Source organism: Bos indicus x Bos taurus, chromosome 8 (genome assembly GCF_003369695.1).
Source record: "Bos indicus x Bos taurus breed Angus x Brahman F1 hybrid chromosome 8, Bos_hybrid_MaternalHap_v2.0, whole genome shotgun sequence".
Taxonomy (NCBI): domain Eukaryota; kingdom Metazoa; phylum Chordata; class Mammalia; order Artiodactyla; family Bovidae; genus Bos; species Bos indicus x Bos taurus.
In genome coordinates this window covers 63,595,144-63,611,652 of record NC_040083.1, presented here as the reverse complement: position 1 = coordinate 63,611,652, position 16,509 = coordinate 63,595,144, and the positions used below count along the sequence as shown (strand labels likewise).

General features: G+C 44.4%; 1 protein-coding gene across 3 annotated transcripts in view; it reads right to left on the bottom strand.

Annotated features, from left to right (window-relative positions):
* Positions 1-345: 345 nt before the first annotated feature.
* Positions 346-16,509, bottom strand: part of GALNT12 (polypeptide N-acetylgalactosaminyltransferase 12) — a 34,714-nt gene continuing 18,550 nt past the window's right edge. The window contains exons 4-10 of one of the 3 annotated variants that reach the window (XM_027549745.1): positions 16,039-16,224; positions 14,718-14,835; positions 12,846-13,022; positions 10,657-10,788; positions 7,417-7,530; positions 5,454-5,600; positions 346-3,390 (exon numbers count right to left, since the gene is read on the bottom strand). In XM_027549745.1, the coding sequence (XP_027405546.1) occupies positions 3,250-3,390; positions 5,454-5,600; positions 7,417-7,530; positions 10,657-10,788; positions 12,846-13,022; positions 14,718-14,835; positions 16,039-16,224 (1,015 nt within the window). In that variant the 3' untranslated portion in view covers positions 346-3,249. Of the gene's footprint in view, positions 3,391-5,453; positions 5,658-7,416; positions 7,531-10,656; positions 10,789-12,845; positions 13,023-14,717; positions 14,836-16,038; positions 16,225-16,509 lie in introns of those variants that run through there. The other 2 variants (XM_027549746.1, XM_027549747.1) reach the window with 2 other exon arrangements.

Sequence of the window (16,509 nt, the reverse complement as noted above, 5' to 3'; positions counted from 1 at the left end):
AACATGAATTGTTAAAACTGTACGGTAACACATTTAATGTTTTAAGTTGCTAAGTTACAAAGGCGTCAAAGCAACTATTAAAAGTATATTCAAATAATTAAAAAAACTAAAATCAAAGAACTAAAGGAAAACATGCTGACAATAAGTCAATATTTAGGAAATCTCAGCACAGTAACAGACACTACCAAAAAGAACCAAATGGATATTCAGATTTGAAAAATAATTGAAATAAAATAACTACATAAGCTCAAGAGCAGTTTTGAGTTGGCAGAAGAAATCAATGAATTTAAAGACAGAAATTACCCAATTTGAAGAACAGACGGGCAGAAAAAATGTTTGAAGAAATAATGGCTAAAAACTTCCCAAATTTATTTTTCAAAACATTAAATTACGTTCCAAGCTCAACGAACTCTAAGTACAATAAATACAAACCACATTTAGAAATATCTTAAACTGCTGAAAGACAAAGAGAAAATCTTAAAAGCAGCAAGAGAAAAATCACTCATCACATAAATGATTAATGGATGATCTCTCATCCAAAACAGTGGTGACATTATAGTGGTGTAATCCCAGATTCATAGTGCTGAAAGAAAAAAACCTGTCGGCTAGCATTCTATATCCAAGTAAACTATCTTTCAACTATTTTATTTATTTTATTTATTTCAAACTATTTTATTCTGATTAAAATCATTCCCAAATAAACAAAAACACAGAATTTATTGCTAACATATCTATCCTAGATGAAATACCAAAGAGAGGCCTTATAGTGAAAGAAAATTATACCAGAAGGTTACTCAGATTTATAGGAAAAAATGAAGAGCATGGAGTATGGCACATTATGTGGGTAAACATAAAAGACTGTGTATTTTGTACATATATATTTTTTCTTTTTATGCCTTACTAAAACAATAGGCAAACCACTCTGTTACTGAGTTTATAACATATATGTCCATAATAGCACAAGGGAGGAAATAGGAGCTATACTGCTACAAATTTGCTAAGTTTTATGGGAATTAACACAATATTAAGAGTGAAGAAGACTGCAATAAATCCAGGAAGCATAATGTAATCCCTTAGGGCAACCACTAAAAATGTAACTTAAAAATATAACTGAGAACTTAACAGAGGACATTGCTCTCCCTATTATGCAAATGAGGAAACGAGCGCTGGCAGGTGAAACCACCTACCCCACTGCGGCTGCCCCCAGAATCCTGACTGCACACACCAGGACCAGAGGCCAAGCCACACCTTCCAGTGGGGCAGGCGGAGACCTGCCCAAGCTGACTCCTCATCCATTAGACAAGGCAACTATCCTAAAAATATTGAAAACTGTCTTCCAGTCTGTGAAAGTAGTTTTCTTGACACCCTGAATATTTTCATTAGTTCTTCCACCCTAAAAATTACCAAGTAGAAGCTGCTGGCAAGAGTAAGAGGGATGACTTTCAAGCAAAGCTAATTACCATCAGTGCCCAGTGAACACACACAAAAATACTTGTGTAGCCTCCCAGCACTCATGATAAGTTTGACTGGCATTCACCTTCTGTCTGCCTGAACTGTCTTCCTATACCTTGGGAGGGGCTGACGCCCCTTCAGCAGAGCTCGGACTGACACTGCAGGAAGTGGGGGAGAGGGTGCAGGGCAAGACTTCTCACCTCCATTACAGGCTGAGAGGGCATCTCCCCTGTTTTGTAAGTTACCCCAATGCAGGAGGGAAGCTTTGGTTCCATTGCATATTACATTTACAGGAGAACTGAGCTGTGCTGGAAGGAGTTCATACTGTATTCCTGCCTGCTATATTTAATCCTGTAAAGATAAAATAACTGAATTATTTAATACTTATTTTTTGATAAATGCCTATTGATATTTATTGTGCTTCACATTTTATAAAGTGCATTTGTGAAAGTGAAAATGTAATGAACTCGTACTGCATGCCAGGGACTAAGCTAAGTCCTATCCTGTTCTATGCTATTTAGTCCTTGCAACTACTCCACGAGCTTGCTTTCATTCTTCTCATTTCACAGATGAAGTGAAGTTCAGAGGGGTTTAAGAGGCATCAGATTGCTCCAAGCCAGGTCAACTGGGATTTGTTCCTGGTTAACTGTTAAACTGGATCTCTCGGAGGGAAACATGTAGAAAAGAGCCTGAGACAAAAGTTGAAAGTTGATGCTTTTTCATCAGTTGAAGACATGTGTCTTCATCTCTCACATCTGCCAGACTGCAAAACCAAAGATTAGCAATGCTCTTGCTTTTAAAAAAAAAAAAAATCACTCCTCTTGACTTCATCAGGATGACAAGATCTCAGAATATCAATAGATCTGGAACTGTTCACAAATCATAATTATGAAGAGAAACTGTAACAGTTGCTGCAGCACAAAATCCAATATGGATTTCAATGACCAATTATTAATAATGAACAAATTTGAAAACTGAATTTCACCAAGAGCATTAAATTTCTCCCTGACACTAATGTGTGATAAAAATTAAAAATGATATAAACATGTTTTAAAGTCATCCTGGTGGCTGCTAAAAGGAGCCATCCATACAGCAGTTAGGCATTGTCAGAAGCCCACTCTGTGGGGTAGAAGATTGTATTAGCCCCCTATGTCAAACTGTTCCCTTGAAATTTCAGCTTTGGTTAGTCCTCTTTGGCTAACATAAACTTTAACAGCAGTTTTGACTATGGCAGCAACACATAACCAAGGAGCATTCTTAGTTAAATAAATGTAGATTATCTCCAGGACCTGAAGGAATCAATATGTTCCCAGTGTCCACACACCTATACTGAGAAAAATCTAACCCAAAGTTTAAGGTATTGTCAGTTTATGCAAACTCCATTACATGAGTCTATTCTCCAAGCAGACGTCTTCATATCTGGGGATCCTTTCAAATATGAAAATAAAATATTTACCTTTTTGCTATGGGGAATAAAAAGACATGACAGTAGAAAATACATCCTGATAGAAAAATAGTTAAAGTTTTTAATTCTTTAAATACCAAGAGTTAACATTTTGTGACTACCCTTTGAAAACAGGGTATTTGGGAACAATTCTGTTTTCAAAATCAATACGAATTGTTATTCACATTTTTACTAAAGACAACATTCCTTTCACAAATCACAAAATGATTTCCTTATAAAAAGAAGAGCAGCCAAGTGTTTGGTGGGTCTGTCTCTGTGCTTAGCTAAGTGTCTGTTAAATACAGTCCAGGGCTTCCCCCATCCACTGACGGGCTCCGTCGTACGGTGACACTTCACACAATGTGTTCCCTGAAGAACCATTTCTGATGATCCGAGTTGGTACAGTCTCGTAAGAGTGGTACGAAACTGTCACTCAAGTCCTTCCTCTCAGCCTGAACACATTTCTTGGACGGTACATGAAATAGAGAACCATCCTACAAAAGATAATAGACATTGTGCGTTCAAGAGAATTACAAGCAATTCCTGAGAAAGTACCTTTTCCTTAAAATGTGTTAAGTGCTCAGGGTGATTTTTATCATTTCAGGAATACTCATTGAGCAGTAAGTGTCTGCAGGTATGAAGGCAGCCCACGACCGTCTGTGCATACAGGAGAGGTGCGTGGAGGCTTGTGTCACGCTTGCCTGTCCTGGGAGCTCTTCAGGGGGTCCTCGACTCTACCATCAGGGCCGATAGTGCCACCTGCTGGCTGTTCTGGGATCAGTCAGACCCTATATCTCCCCTCTTAATTCTTTGCGACCCTGTGGACTGTAGCCCACCAGGCTCCTCTGTCTAGGGGATTTCCCAGGCCAAAATACTGGAGTGCGTTGCCATCTCCTACTCCAGGGGATCTTCCCAACCCAGAGACTGAATCTGTGTCTCTTGCATCTCCTGAATTGACAGGTGGATTCTTTATCGCTGTGCCACCTGGATCAGGACCCTATCTCACCCCTACTGATGTTCTTTTCCTTCAGAGTAACCAGGTCCAAAGGTCCTTTATTAATCTCTTCCACTTCTCTTAGGTCTCTGGAGGCCTCTTTCTCCTGTATTTAAGTGGAGAATGAGGGAACTTGGCTTTAGTCCCAGCTCAGCCACAGACCAGCTGGGTGAGGAAACAGGTCACCAGAGAGGAAACAGGGCCCGCAAACGATGCCAATGTCCAAACCCCAAAGGACAATGGCCCTCTCTAAGTCCTCTCCATCTCTTCTTTTCCCCAACTGTTGCTGAGCTCACTTTCCAAGTCTCTCCCCAGTTTCTGGAGTTAATCTTTCCCTCTATCTCTCTCTGTTGTAAGCTCAATATTAATCTGGAAAGCCCTTAAAAGTGTTCACAAGTTGCCTTCAGAATAATGTGAAAGTAAACAAATAAAGCATCCTTCCTGACACCCCTCTAAAGAAACTTGCTTAAATGTTCACTGAAATTTAAGATTTTTAAGATAAAATTTTAATGGCATTTCAAACCAATTTTGTGATTTCTACCTTGCATTACTCTTCTTTGAGGTCTTACAATGGCTTCCCATTGGAAGAAAGAAGGGAAGGGCAAAACTTTTGGGGTTTACAGAAATATTTTCCCTATTATTTTTTGTATCACATAGCACTACAGTGCCTGGCTTTTCCAGGAAACCTGAGAATTTCATTGCTGATCTTAACACTTTCTACAATAAAATATATTCTGACTTCTAATTATACTTAGAATTAATTCATTTATAAGTAGTACAGATGGATCTTTCCATCCCTGGGGCCAGGCTGGGAATGAAAGCTCTTCATGGAGATAAAAGTGACCTAATTGTCTCTTTTGAATTATTTTCTTCAGATTTATGTCCTCAAGTGCTTTTTAGTGAGTCACTAGATATGACTGATGGATGAGTCCCACCGTGAGCTTCTTACAAATGTGCAAGAGGCAGTGCCTCTCAGACTTGAAATGACACCCAGTTCCAAGTCAGCAGTGACTCTTCTGACGGAGAACCAACTCCATCAGAGAGGTTTTCTTGGTTATTGCACCACAAGTTAACAACGTAGAGCTTTACAGCTTCCAAGGACTCTTTCTGGCTGCACATCTATTCTTCACTAGAGGTAGATAAGGCTTCGATTATTATCCCCACTTTAGAGCTGGGAAAGATGAGCCTTAGACAACAGGAGTGGCTTAAACTTGGGTCTAATCTCATGTCCTTACACTTGATGGCCTGTTTCATTCATCTGAACCCCTGAACCCCAAGTAATCTCCAACTGCGCTGGGGACAGCGCCCCTTCCTATTCCAGTCAGCCACAGCTCAAGGTGGAAGGGGGACAGGAAAACTGACAGGGAGCGGACAGGGAGCAAAGAAGGGAATTGCTACTGGTGCTGGATGCCATGGGACCCCTCGGGTTCACTGTGAAGTGCCTGGCCTCCTGTAGGGGCCGCATCCCTGAGACTTACTAGGGACTCACTTTACCTCCACAACCCCCTCTGCAGTCCATGGGATGGGGCGCCACAGAAGGAAGGCGTGAGATGGGTCGCCTACCTCCTGAAGGATGAACTTCTGGTCCTCTGGGGTGGTGTTCTCACACAGATGCATGATGAGGACGTCTGTTCCTTCCACCACTGCCACGCAGCCTTCTGGCTGGTGGGTGTTGTAGCGTATTTCATTCTGGGATGTGTATTCGAAAAACTAGAAATGGAGTAGCCAACATGCACCAGTCAGCCTCTGATGTGCAAAGAGGGCAATCTTTAGAGAGAGGAAGGAGAACCTGGGGTTACCGGGGCATGGGTGCTGGGGTCCTCACACCAGCCTGTGTCCCTGGAGCAGCCTGTACACCTCTGGAGAGGTGTGTAGCCAATGTGAATGGAGGGGCCCTTCTCGTTTGCAAGAGCATGAGGTGGGGGATGGCCCGGGTCACCCCGCACCTGCTGTGCCTAACCCCAGGCTCGTGCAAAATGGCAGGAAAGAATATAGACTGGTTCCAGCCCTTGAGGGCTTTCTGTGCACTTGACCAGCCACTTCCCCTCCTTTTCTTCAGTCCTTTCCTCCTCCTTCCCCCGAAATGAAATGGATGCAACCATGCCTTGGAGACCACAAAGTGCTGTACACAGCAGACAAAGGACGGCTAATGGGAGGACTTGCTCTTCAGAGCAATGGTTTTCTTACCCTAGGTGCCTAGGGAAAATGCCGATTCAGGCTCCTGGTCCCAAAGAGGAAATGAGGGTTCCCTCCGTCTGAGATGGGGCCGAAGAAGCTGCACTTTCACACTTCTAACAAGACAGGCAGCTGCCCATCTGCCCCGCTCCACCCCCTTGCTTCCAGGAGATTCTGACACAGGTGTCAGGTTCCCAAGGCACATGAAGTAGTGCTTCTGAAACGAATCTCCCTTGAAAACCAGTCAAGACTAGAGGTGGGTTGGGGAGGGATGGGGTGGGTCTGGGAATCTGCATTTCTAAGCTCTCAGGTGATGCTGATGGTACCACCTTTGAGGAGTGCTGTTCTAAAAGGGGTTGAAGAACCTGAAAAATTTAAGGCTGTAGGGTCTGAATTATGAAAGTTTACTGTTGACCATAATGGGGCCTAATATTCAAACAGAATCAGAGTGACTCCAGGTTAGAGGAAAATCTGAAAGCCCACCCTTCGTCTCCGGTATCTTACACTTTACTTAGGACAGCAGTCTTTGAACGTCTAGAACCAACGCTTTGTTCTCTCCTGCATCCCCCCTGGCCCCGCCCTGGCAGTGTGCCTGCTTCTCAGTCCAGGGTCCTACTCCAGTACTCAGACCTTCCAGGTCTTGCTCCCCTGCCCAGCTGCAGTTCAGCATTTAACCCAGACATATCCACCTGGGCCCTGACTGAGAAAACTGCCCTAAAAATTGCTTTGCAATGTGGCACTACATATCAAATCCTATAATTCCATATAAGATTTAATTCTGAATAAGTCATCTGAAATGCAGATCTGCTTTCCTTCATTTTTTCTTTCTGACCAAAGATGTTAGCAGCAGGGTTATTTATAATTACAAAAACAGGGAGGAAGGAATTGGTTACCTCAACAGTAATTAATACAGTCACACAAAGGACTAGCAAGAAGCTGTTATGGATGATGTTCTCAAAGGATGTCTAACAACACATGAAAAGTATGATTAAGTAATGGACACGACAGACTATAAAACATGCAGATATTACAACAACCATTTAAAATACATAATCCCAAGGTTATGCATTAAAAAAGATGGGAAGTAAATATATCCTAATTATAATGGTGGTCATTCTGGGTCTTGTCATTTACTACTTGCTTCTACTTTTTATATTTCCTAAATGCTCTATTACGAGTACATATTACCTTTATAACAAGAAATCACATATTTAATGTTTTAAAAACACACAGACTTCCCCTCATCTCCCTCTTTAAAGGCCCACACCGATGATCCCTTGAGCACAGGGCCTCCCACTGTCCACTGTCCTTCAGCCTGGGAAGGTCAAGCTGTTAAAGCAGCAGCCCCTACCTGGTTCTGACCCATCCCGTGACAGCGGTACAGAATGACCTGGTGTCCTGTGATCTCGTGCTCATTGGGAGGATTGTAGTCAAAGCAGTAATCTCTCAGTCCTTTGTTCTGGAGCTAAGCAAAACATAAAGGTGGCATTTGGTCCAGGTTTATACACAACAGGTTCCACCCAGGGCTGTGAAGGCAGGTAAATGGAGCGAGAGGAGTGGCTGCCCGAAGAACCGGTCTCAGAGCTAAAAGCCCCTTCCATTTCTAGTCTTAAACGTCTTTCCCATTCTATACCATAGGCAGGAATCGTAACCCCCATTTTTTAAAATTAACTTTCACTGGAGTATAGTTAATTTACACTGTTGTGTTAGTTTCTGCTGCACAGCACAGTGAATCAGTCATACATATATTCAGTCTTTCTTAGTTTCTATTCCCTTATAGGTCATTGCAGAGGACTGAGAAGAGTTCCCTGTGCTATATAGTAGGTTCTTATTAGTTATCTATTTTATATATACAATTGTATGTATATGCCAATCCCAATCTCCCAATTTATCCTTTCCCCTGCTCTCCCTACTTGTAACCGTAAGTTTGTTTTCTACATCTGTGACTCTATTTCTGTTTTGTAAATAGGTTCATTTATGTCATTTTTTTTAGATTCCATATCTCAGTGATATCATATGATTCATACACATTTTGGGAAGATAAATTTGAGGAGCAGAGAGATGAACTCTTCATGGCCTGAGAGCTCACACTGCTTCATGTCTCATTAGTGCAGGCTTATTGCTTTACTAGTTCAATAGCTGGGTCGTCACCTCACATATGCACCAAGTGTGTGCTCAGTCCTGTCTGACTCTTGTGACCCTAAGGACTGGGCCCACCAGTCTCCTCTGCCCATGGAATTTTACAGGCAAGAATACCGGAGTGGGTTGCCATTTCCTACTTCCCGACCCAGGGATCGAACTGCATTTCCTGGATCTCCTGCACTGGCAGGTGGTTTCTTTACCACTAAAACCACCTGGGAAGCCCTGTGTACCAAGGAGTCCCTGATATTACATTATCTTCAAAGGACACCCCAGTTAAGAGACCTGGACTTCTCAGATCCGAAGTCCACCACTGTAGACTACAAGGACAGTATAAGAGAGAGCCGATGGGTTGCACACAGGCCATACAACACGTAAGTGGAGACACCTGAGTCTTGAATCCAGGACCTCAGAATCCAAGTCCCGTGCTCTATCACTCAATATTCTCTAATCTAAGGTCATCTCTAAGGCACTTTTGGATCTAAATCCCTTTAATTATTCTAAAAGCAAAAAGCCCTGGAAGGTTCCATGCTTCCACTCCCTTCCAGGAGCCTCCAGAAAGAGACTCAGTTCAGTTCAGTCGCTCAGTCGTGTCTGACACTTTGCGACCTCATGGACTGCAGCATGCCAGGCCTACCTGTCCATCACCAACTCCTGGAGTTTACTCAAACTCATGTCCATTGAGTCAGTGATGCCATCCAAACATCTTGTCCTCTGTCATCCCCTTCTCCTCCCACCTTCAATTTTTCCTAGCATCAAGTACCTTCCAAATCCCTTTCTGGAGAGTTTAAGGAATCTTCCCTGGTGGCTCAGTTGGTAAAGAATCACCTGCAATGCAGGAGACCCAGGTTCCATCCCTGAGTCAGGAAGATCCCCTGGAGAGGGAAATGGCAACCCACTCCGGTATTCTTGCCTGCAGAATCCCATGGACAGAGGGAAATGGCAACCCACTCCAGTATTCTTGCCTGCAGAATCCCATGGACAGAGGGAAATGGCAACCCACTCCAGTATTCTTGCCTGCAGAATCCCACGGACAGAGGGAAATGGCAACCCACTCCATTATTCTTGCCTGCAGAATCCCATGGACAGAGGGAAATGGCAACCCACTCCAGTATTCTTGCCTGTAGAATCCCATGGACAGAGGAGCCTAGTGGGCTACAGTCCATGATGTCGCAGAGTGGACACAATTGACTAACACTTTCACTTTCAAAGAACCCTTCACTGGCTTCTTCTGAATCCCACTCTGGCCCTGGCCTTTGTCCACCTTTGTCTAGCTTCGTTCTGGGAATAAGACTCAGCCATATAGAAAGAAGGAATCCATAATCCACTGGCTCATAAAACAGAGACCTCCATGTTCTTGAGGTCCCTTAACTTTGTGAAGGAACCTGGGAACAGGATAGGTGAATAATCAGGGCATCTTAGGTTTAGAAGAACTCAAACGTTATGAAGCCAAGTTGGTACTCTTGACCACCAAAGGACCTCAACCTCAGATGAGTTCCCAGATTCAAAAGAATCTGGAAAGAAAGAAAGAAAAAAAAAAACTAAAGAAGAAAAGGGAGAAACCCCTAATGATTAAAACTTAGATTAATTAAGCTAACTCTATCAAGTTGGTGATAGACTTAAAGAATGATTTTGAGTAACTTTAGAGCATAGTGTGTTTGACTATACCTTCTTAGTGAAATATATTCTATAAATAAATAGAGCTGCAAAGGAATCTTTAACTTTATTCAGGGTCACACTGTCAATGGGAGGGTGGAGCAGAGGAAAGGGAAAGCAGAAGATGCAACATCTTCTCGGTAAACACAGAATCTCAGGGACAGAATTCATTATATCACTCTCTCTCTCTCTGCATTTCTGCATGTTTGAACATTTTTATAATGAAAACTGAAAATACCCTGCTTTGCAATTATCAAAACTTGCAGAATGGAACACCAGCTCTTCTGATGAACACCACAGAGCAGAGGAGGCCTCCCTAAGTTGGTGGAGTTCCAAGCAAAAGCCAAAGGTGCTGGACACTTGAGTTGACCTCATCCCACCAATATTTCTTCTAGGTTTTCTGAAATAACAGAAGTGACTCCTCTTCCTTACTATGGCTTTTGTGGATCCCTGAGTCGGGAATTAGTAACTGGTCCAGTTATTGAGATTTGAAGTCATGTGATAAGGACTTAGTTAAAAAAAAGACTTGGAAACACCAATTGATCCTCAGTTTCCATCTGTAAAACAGGAGGCTGTACTCACCAACTGAGAGATGCTTCCAGTGCTGACGTTCTGGACCTGAGGCCCAGACACTCAAGGGGAGAAAGAAGGACACTGGATGAGAAGGGGGAGCGCTATGAGAGAAGTCAGCTGTCCCCGCAAAGGGGCGTTTCTTTTGCAGGGTTGGTCACTCAGGAGACCAGGTCACTCCTGGAGGGCAGAAGCACATTGCCCAGCACAGGCCCACCTCGCTCACCATCCCAAAGAAGCCAGGCCTGTCCTCGGGCACGTGCAGCTCTGGATACACGGTATTCAAGAACCACTTGAAGTCCTTACACCCAAGCCTTGCACGGAGCTGTCTCCTCTCTGTCACGTCCCCAAAAGGCTCCTGAGAAAAGGACAAAACGGTGAGCCCCTGCAACCCACAGTGCTTCCTACTAAAGCCTTTCATTCACCCAGTAAGCCTTTATTGAGCACCTATTGTGTGCAGAGCCTGCACAGGAAGAGAAGATAAGAAACAGTCTCAGACATAGTGGCAGCACCCCAGCAGGAGATACTGTTGCTCAAACAACGACATCCCCAGGTGCTCTTGCTGCAGGGAGGTGTGGCCAGGTGCAGGAAGGAAGGACACAAAGCCCCTGCTGATGGGTCAGGAGCTGAATCCAGGGGCTGCACTGGCATCCCTGGCCCCCTGTGGTCACAGACCAGCGGCATGTGAGTAGCACACGTATGTCATAGTGTTCTGATAGTTTTACCACTGATACCTGGACACTCACTTCCAAACAAAGGTAAGTATTCTAGAGGCAATTATGAATGAAAACTTTCTTATGTGCCCAATCTATTCAAGTCTAAATATATTTTTCCAATAGTAAGAGCAAAATGCTACAGTGATAAATACTTGTTTTATGGACAAAACCAATGATTACGAATTTTTGAATAATCAAATAAAGCGAGCATCTATTTAGCACAGCAAATGTACCACCATGAGAGCAACGCTGAGTGCAGAGATAGGACTGTCCCTGTGTTATGCCGTTAAATGGTTAAAATTTGACAAGTTAAAATATTTAACAAAATGACAACAATAAGGAAAAAGTCTGAATAAAATTTCAGGTTTCTGCTTATTTTCCAGAAGTTCATTTTTCAATGAGAGTCATTGTGACCTCATCTTCAACCAAATATCCATTTCAACACTCTGCCACTGGGCATTCAGACAAAAGGTGCATGAGTGCCCCTCTTTCTAACATATTATTCTTTGGGAACCCTCAGAAAGAGGGATTGATCTGTGGGTTTTAGACTGGGTGACAGGGAAGAGCAGATATTTCTAACCCGCAGCCTTGGGCAAGACAGAGTAAGCAGTGACCCTGTAGCCCAGAGGCAGAGAAAGGCCACAGTGGAGGTCAAGGTGAGTGTCCACAGGGCTCCGCAGAGCAGAGAGAGTGCCACTGGAGTAGACCCAGTTCTTCCCACATCTGCTACGAGCCCTTGGGCAAGTTCCTTAAATCACTCTCTCTGAACTTCAGTTTTCTCATCTACAAAATGAAAATCTCCAAGTTACTCTGAAGGACTGCTGTAAAGATTCACAAGAAGAAATTTACAAGTGGCCGGGAAAGAGGCCTTGGAGCCAACTTTCTTGTCTTGTCACGTGGACCCTTAGTTATGTGAAGATAGGTCAGTGGGAGCCCTGTCCTGGCGTGTGTGGAGGGTGGCCTGTTAGTGGCAGTGGGGCTCTCTGATAAAATGTTATTTTTAACACTAAAATCAATACTTGTGGTGTCTTCACACTTTCATGGTCATTCTCAGACATGAGGGTCCCACAGCACGCACGTGTTCCCAGTTGAGGTTATAGCTCAGCCCTCGTCCTGAAAGCAAGTGTCCTGTTTACTACTTAGCACCAGGGTTCTCAGACTGTTCTGTACTGTGGTGGTGACTTCACTGTTTAAAATGGCCCCCAAGAGTGGTTAGTGCTGTCCAGTGTTCCTAGTGCAAGAAGGTGGTGATGTGCTGGAGGGAGAAAAGAGGTGTGTCGGATTAGATTCACCTGGGTGTGAGCTCAGTGCAACAAATCAACAATATACGTTAAATAGATTATTTAAACAGAAGCACACATAAAACCAAGTTATGTATTGGTCAGTTGATAAGAATGTCTACCTGCAAGAGGTCTGCAGTAACCTAATCCTGTATTTCCCCCGTGATCAATGGCTAAGTAGTCAGTTCCAAATTCAGTGATTGTGGTTCGGTGACTGTATGGAGCGTAATTATGGTAAGGAGTGAGAATCAACTGTCTGTTGTTTATTATAAGTGAAGGAATACAGTTTTCCTCTTGGGTTGTGAGCACCCGATTTCCTCTCTATTTCTGGAACCAGATCTACCACAGTAGGAGGCCAGAATCAGCTGCTTTTGTTTGGATGTGGCCAGAAGGAGTGTGGGTGTACAGGGGGGACTCACCAGGCGGGCCTGGGGATTGCGATGGTAGTAGAGCTCTTTAAATTCATCCATCCACACTTCAGCTGCGCGGACACTGTTGGCCAGGGCCTTATTGCGGGAGTAGGGAGCTTGCCTGGGGAAAACGTGGCCAACGTGCGAACACGGGTGTATCTCCAGGGTCCCCCCGCACTGCCAGATCTGTGCACAGAGTGGGGAGGAGGCGGGGTGATGGGGTTGAGCAGGGAGTGAGCTGCTGGTCCACAATGCCTACAGTAAGGAGGCTGGGCACACAGAGGTCATGGTGAACACTGCCAAGACCTCACCCTCCATGAGGCAGGTGGCCACTTCCCCAGAATATTCAGGACCAGGATGCAGTCAAAGAGCAAGAAAGCAGCCGCAAAGACAAATAAGCCATCGGAACCCAGACCCCAAAATCCATGCACGAAGGCTCATGCACTTGACGCCTAGGAGCACCCAGAGTGGACCTCACTGGGAACTCACTTACTTATTAGGTAAAGCACATGCTGATTACCTGGTCTCCTAGCCATAGAAGATAGGAAAGCAGCAAGTAAGAAGAGAGGTTTGGAAGGGGGAAAGGAAGAGCTTCTAGAGGCAGGCAGAGCAGCCTGACACCTAGGGAAGAGGCAGAAAGACTGTTAAAAGCACACCCCAAAACTCAGCACACAGCCATTTGGAGCCTTTTCACGGACATATGACCAAAGATAGCTGCTGCCACTGCTAAGTCACATCAGTTGTGTCCGACTCTGTGCGACTTCATAGACGACAGCCCACCAGACTCCTCTGTTCCTGGGACTCTCCAGGCAAGAACACCGGACTGGGTTGCCATTTCCTTCTCCAATGCATGAAAGTGAGAAGTGAAAGTGAAGTCGCTCAGTCGTGTCCAACTCTTTGTGACCCCATGGACTATAGCCTACCAGGCTCCTCTGTCCAGGTAAGAGTACTGGAGTGGGTTGCCATCTAGTGCTTATAATGGGGGGCAGGCGTGAGTCCTCAGTGGAGGGCCAAAGTCTTATTTATTAATTCTTTTAAAGCAGCAGACCATATAAGATATTCCTCAATTTGAAAATTTTCCATTTAAAAGCACAAACATCGACATAAGGTTTTGATACTTAAAATGCAAGATTCAGTTAACTAGGAAATCTACCAGAATGCTTAAAGCTTTCCCAAAGGGGCATCTATGTATCACACACAGCAGAATCAATGTATGGGCTTGTTACAAAATGCAGACACCCAGTCCCTACCGTAAGTCTATCAAATCTGACTTTCCAGAGACCATGCCTATGAATCTGCCTTTTTAACAAGTCTCCCTAACAAATCTTATATATGTCAAAGTTTGAAAGTCACTGTGCCCAATAAACGGAGAAGGAAATGGCAACCCACTCCAGTATTCTTGCTGGGAGAATCCCATGGACAGAGGAGCCTGGTGGGCTACAGTTCATGGGGTCGAAAAGAGTCGAACACAACTGAAGTGATTTAGCACGCATGTGCCAAATAAAGAGGCTACTTTATCAAGAAGCCAAGCAAATTAAGGCTCCAAAACATGGGCTCAGGAGGCGCCTGTGTTTAAGTGCAGAGTCTGTCACGCGCTCTTTAATCTTGGGCCAGTCACTTCCCCTTCCACCCCCCATCCCTCCCCTCAGTAAAGTAAAAGAACTAGGTGACTTCCAAGAACTTTAGCAGCCCCAAATCTATTAAATGTGTATTTTAAGAGTATTTATAGGATGTGTGTGGCATTGTATTCTTTCAGGATTATTGGATAAACTGCCAATATAGACGAAAAGTCCACCAGGCTCTCCTACCAAAGCCATCATTCCCAGAGAGAGACAAAAAACAGGTTAAGAGCGAGTGGAAACAGAAGACTAGGGTACTTACCCGAAAGGAGAATTCGAGGTTTTCTCCACCCCAAACTTCCATTCCTATATCATAAGACCCCAGGTATTCAAAGTATTTCTTACTCACAGCAAACAGCCCACCAGCCATCGTTGGAGATCTAGAGGCATGTGAATCATAATTTGAGGTAAGCAGCAGAAAATCATCACAGTTGGTTTCTACCACAAACCTTGAGTCCATTCACTCACATAAGCACATCCCGAGTTCACGCTCTCTGCCTAAGAGAGGCCAGCAGCTAAGATGGGCCAGCAGCTGGATGTTCCCCACAGCCCTTGCCCCATAGCCCCTGCCCTGCGGAAGCTCATGGACATCTCACTAGGCAACACAGAACTCTGTGGGTGACTAAGGTCAACCTGGGACCCTGTGGAAATACAGAAGAAGCCATGAGATAGGGAGGGAGGCAGGCAGGGCTGAGTTTCTTGGAGGAGGCATGGTCTGCAGAACAAAGGGGAGTTAGCCCAGAAGAGGAATGATTGGTTCTCTGAGAAGACAGGAGCATGACCACAGGCCTAAGGGTGAGTGAAACCCCTGAACTTCTAGGAGCACAGACAACAGAGAGAGATGGGAAGTGAGAGGCCGAGTTCTGAGAGGCTGGCAGGAGCCAGGCTGGGTGGCACTGCTCAGGAAAATTCTTAAGGAAAAGAAACAAGACACAAAAGGATAAATATTGTGTGATTCTATTTATATGAGGTACATAACATAGGGAAATCCAGAGATGGTTAGTTAAAAGGGGTTGGGCGAGGGGAGGAAAGTGAGGTACTGCTTCATGGGTACAGAGTTTCCATACAGGACTTCCCAGGTGGTGCAGTGGTAAAGAACCCACCTGCCAAGCAGGAGACCCGGTTCAACCCCTGGGTTGGGAAGATTCCCCTACAGAAGGAAATGGCAACCCACTCCAGTATTCTTTCCTGGAAAATCCCATGGACAAAGTAGCCTCGCAGGCTATAGTCTAGGGGTCACAAAGCATCAGACATGAGTTAGCGACTAAACAACAACAACACTGGATGATGGAAAAGTTCTGGAAATATATAGAGGTGATGGTTGTACAATACTGTGAATGTGTGTGACGCTAGTGAATTGTGCATTTAAAAATGCTTAAAAGGGTAAATTTTATGTTATACATACTTAACAAAATTATTAAAATATAACAATATAAATCCACATATATAGCAAAGATTTTTATCAAAAATAAACAAATACTCTGGAAAATGAAAACAGAGGCAACGGCTAACCATCCCTCCCGAGAGCCTTAACTGACAAGTTGGCCAGATGCGGTAAGGCACTCAAAGAAGTAGCCCCCAACCTGATGACATCGATGGGGGACCGCATGCGGATCCTCTCCTTTTCGGGAACCGTGTGCCACGTGAACACCAGCCGCCAGTCAAAACCGCCGATCTGGGGCTCCCCAGCATTCCCCAGGTACTCGAAGGTGTTCCAGTCAATGACATCAATCACAGGGCACACCACCGCTGACTCCTTTTCATGGATCCTGGAAACAGTCAGAACACCCTGACATTCTACCATGTACGGGCAGGAGGAGGACCACCAGGAAGCCTGAGAATCGAGTCTCCTCAGCCTTCCACTAAAAGGAGGAACGCCTGTGTGGAAAGGCCTGCTTCTTTTATTCCAGGTGTCTGCAGCCAGGTCAGCCCCGGCAGGTGAACATCATGGGGGTGCTGGGTGGAGGAGGGGCAGGTACAAGGATTCTAGCCCTGGTATGTAAAGTTCCATAGCTTCAATAGTCTGATTCCATCTAAAGATATTCTGATTAAAC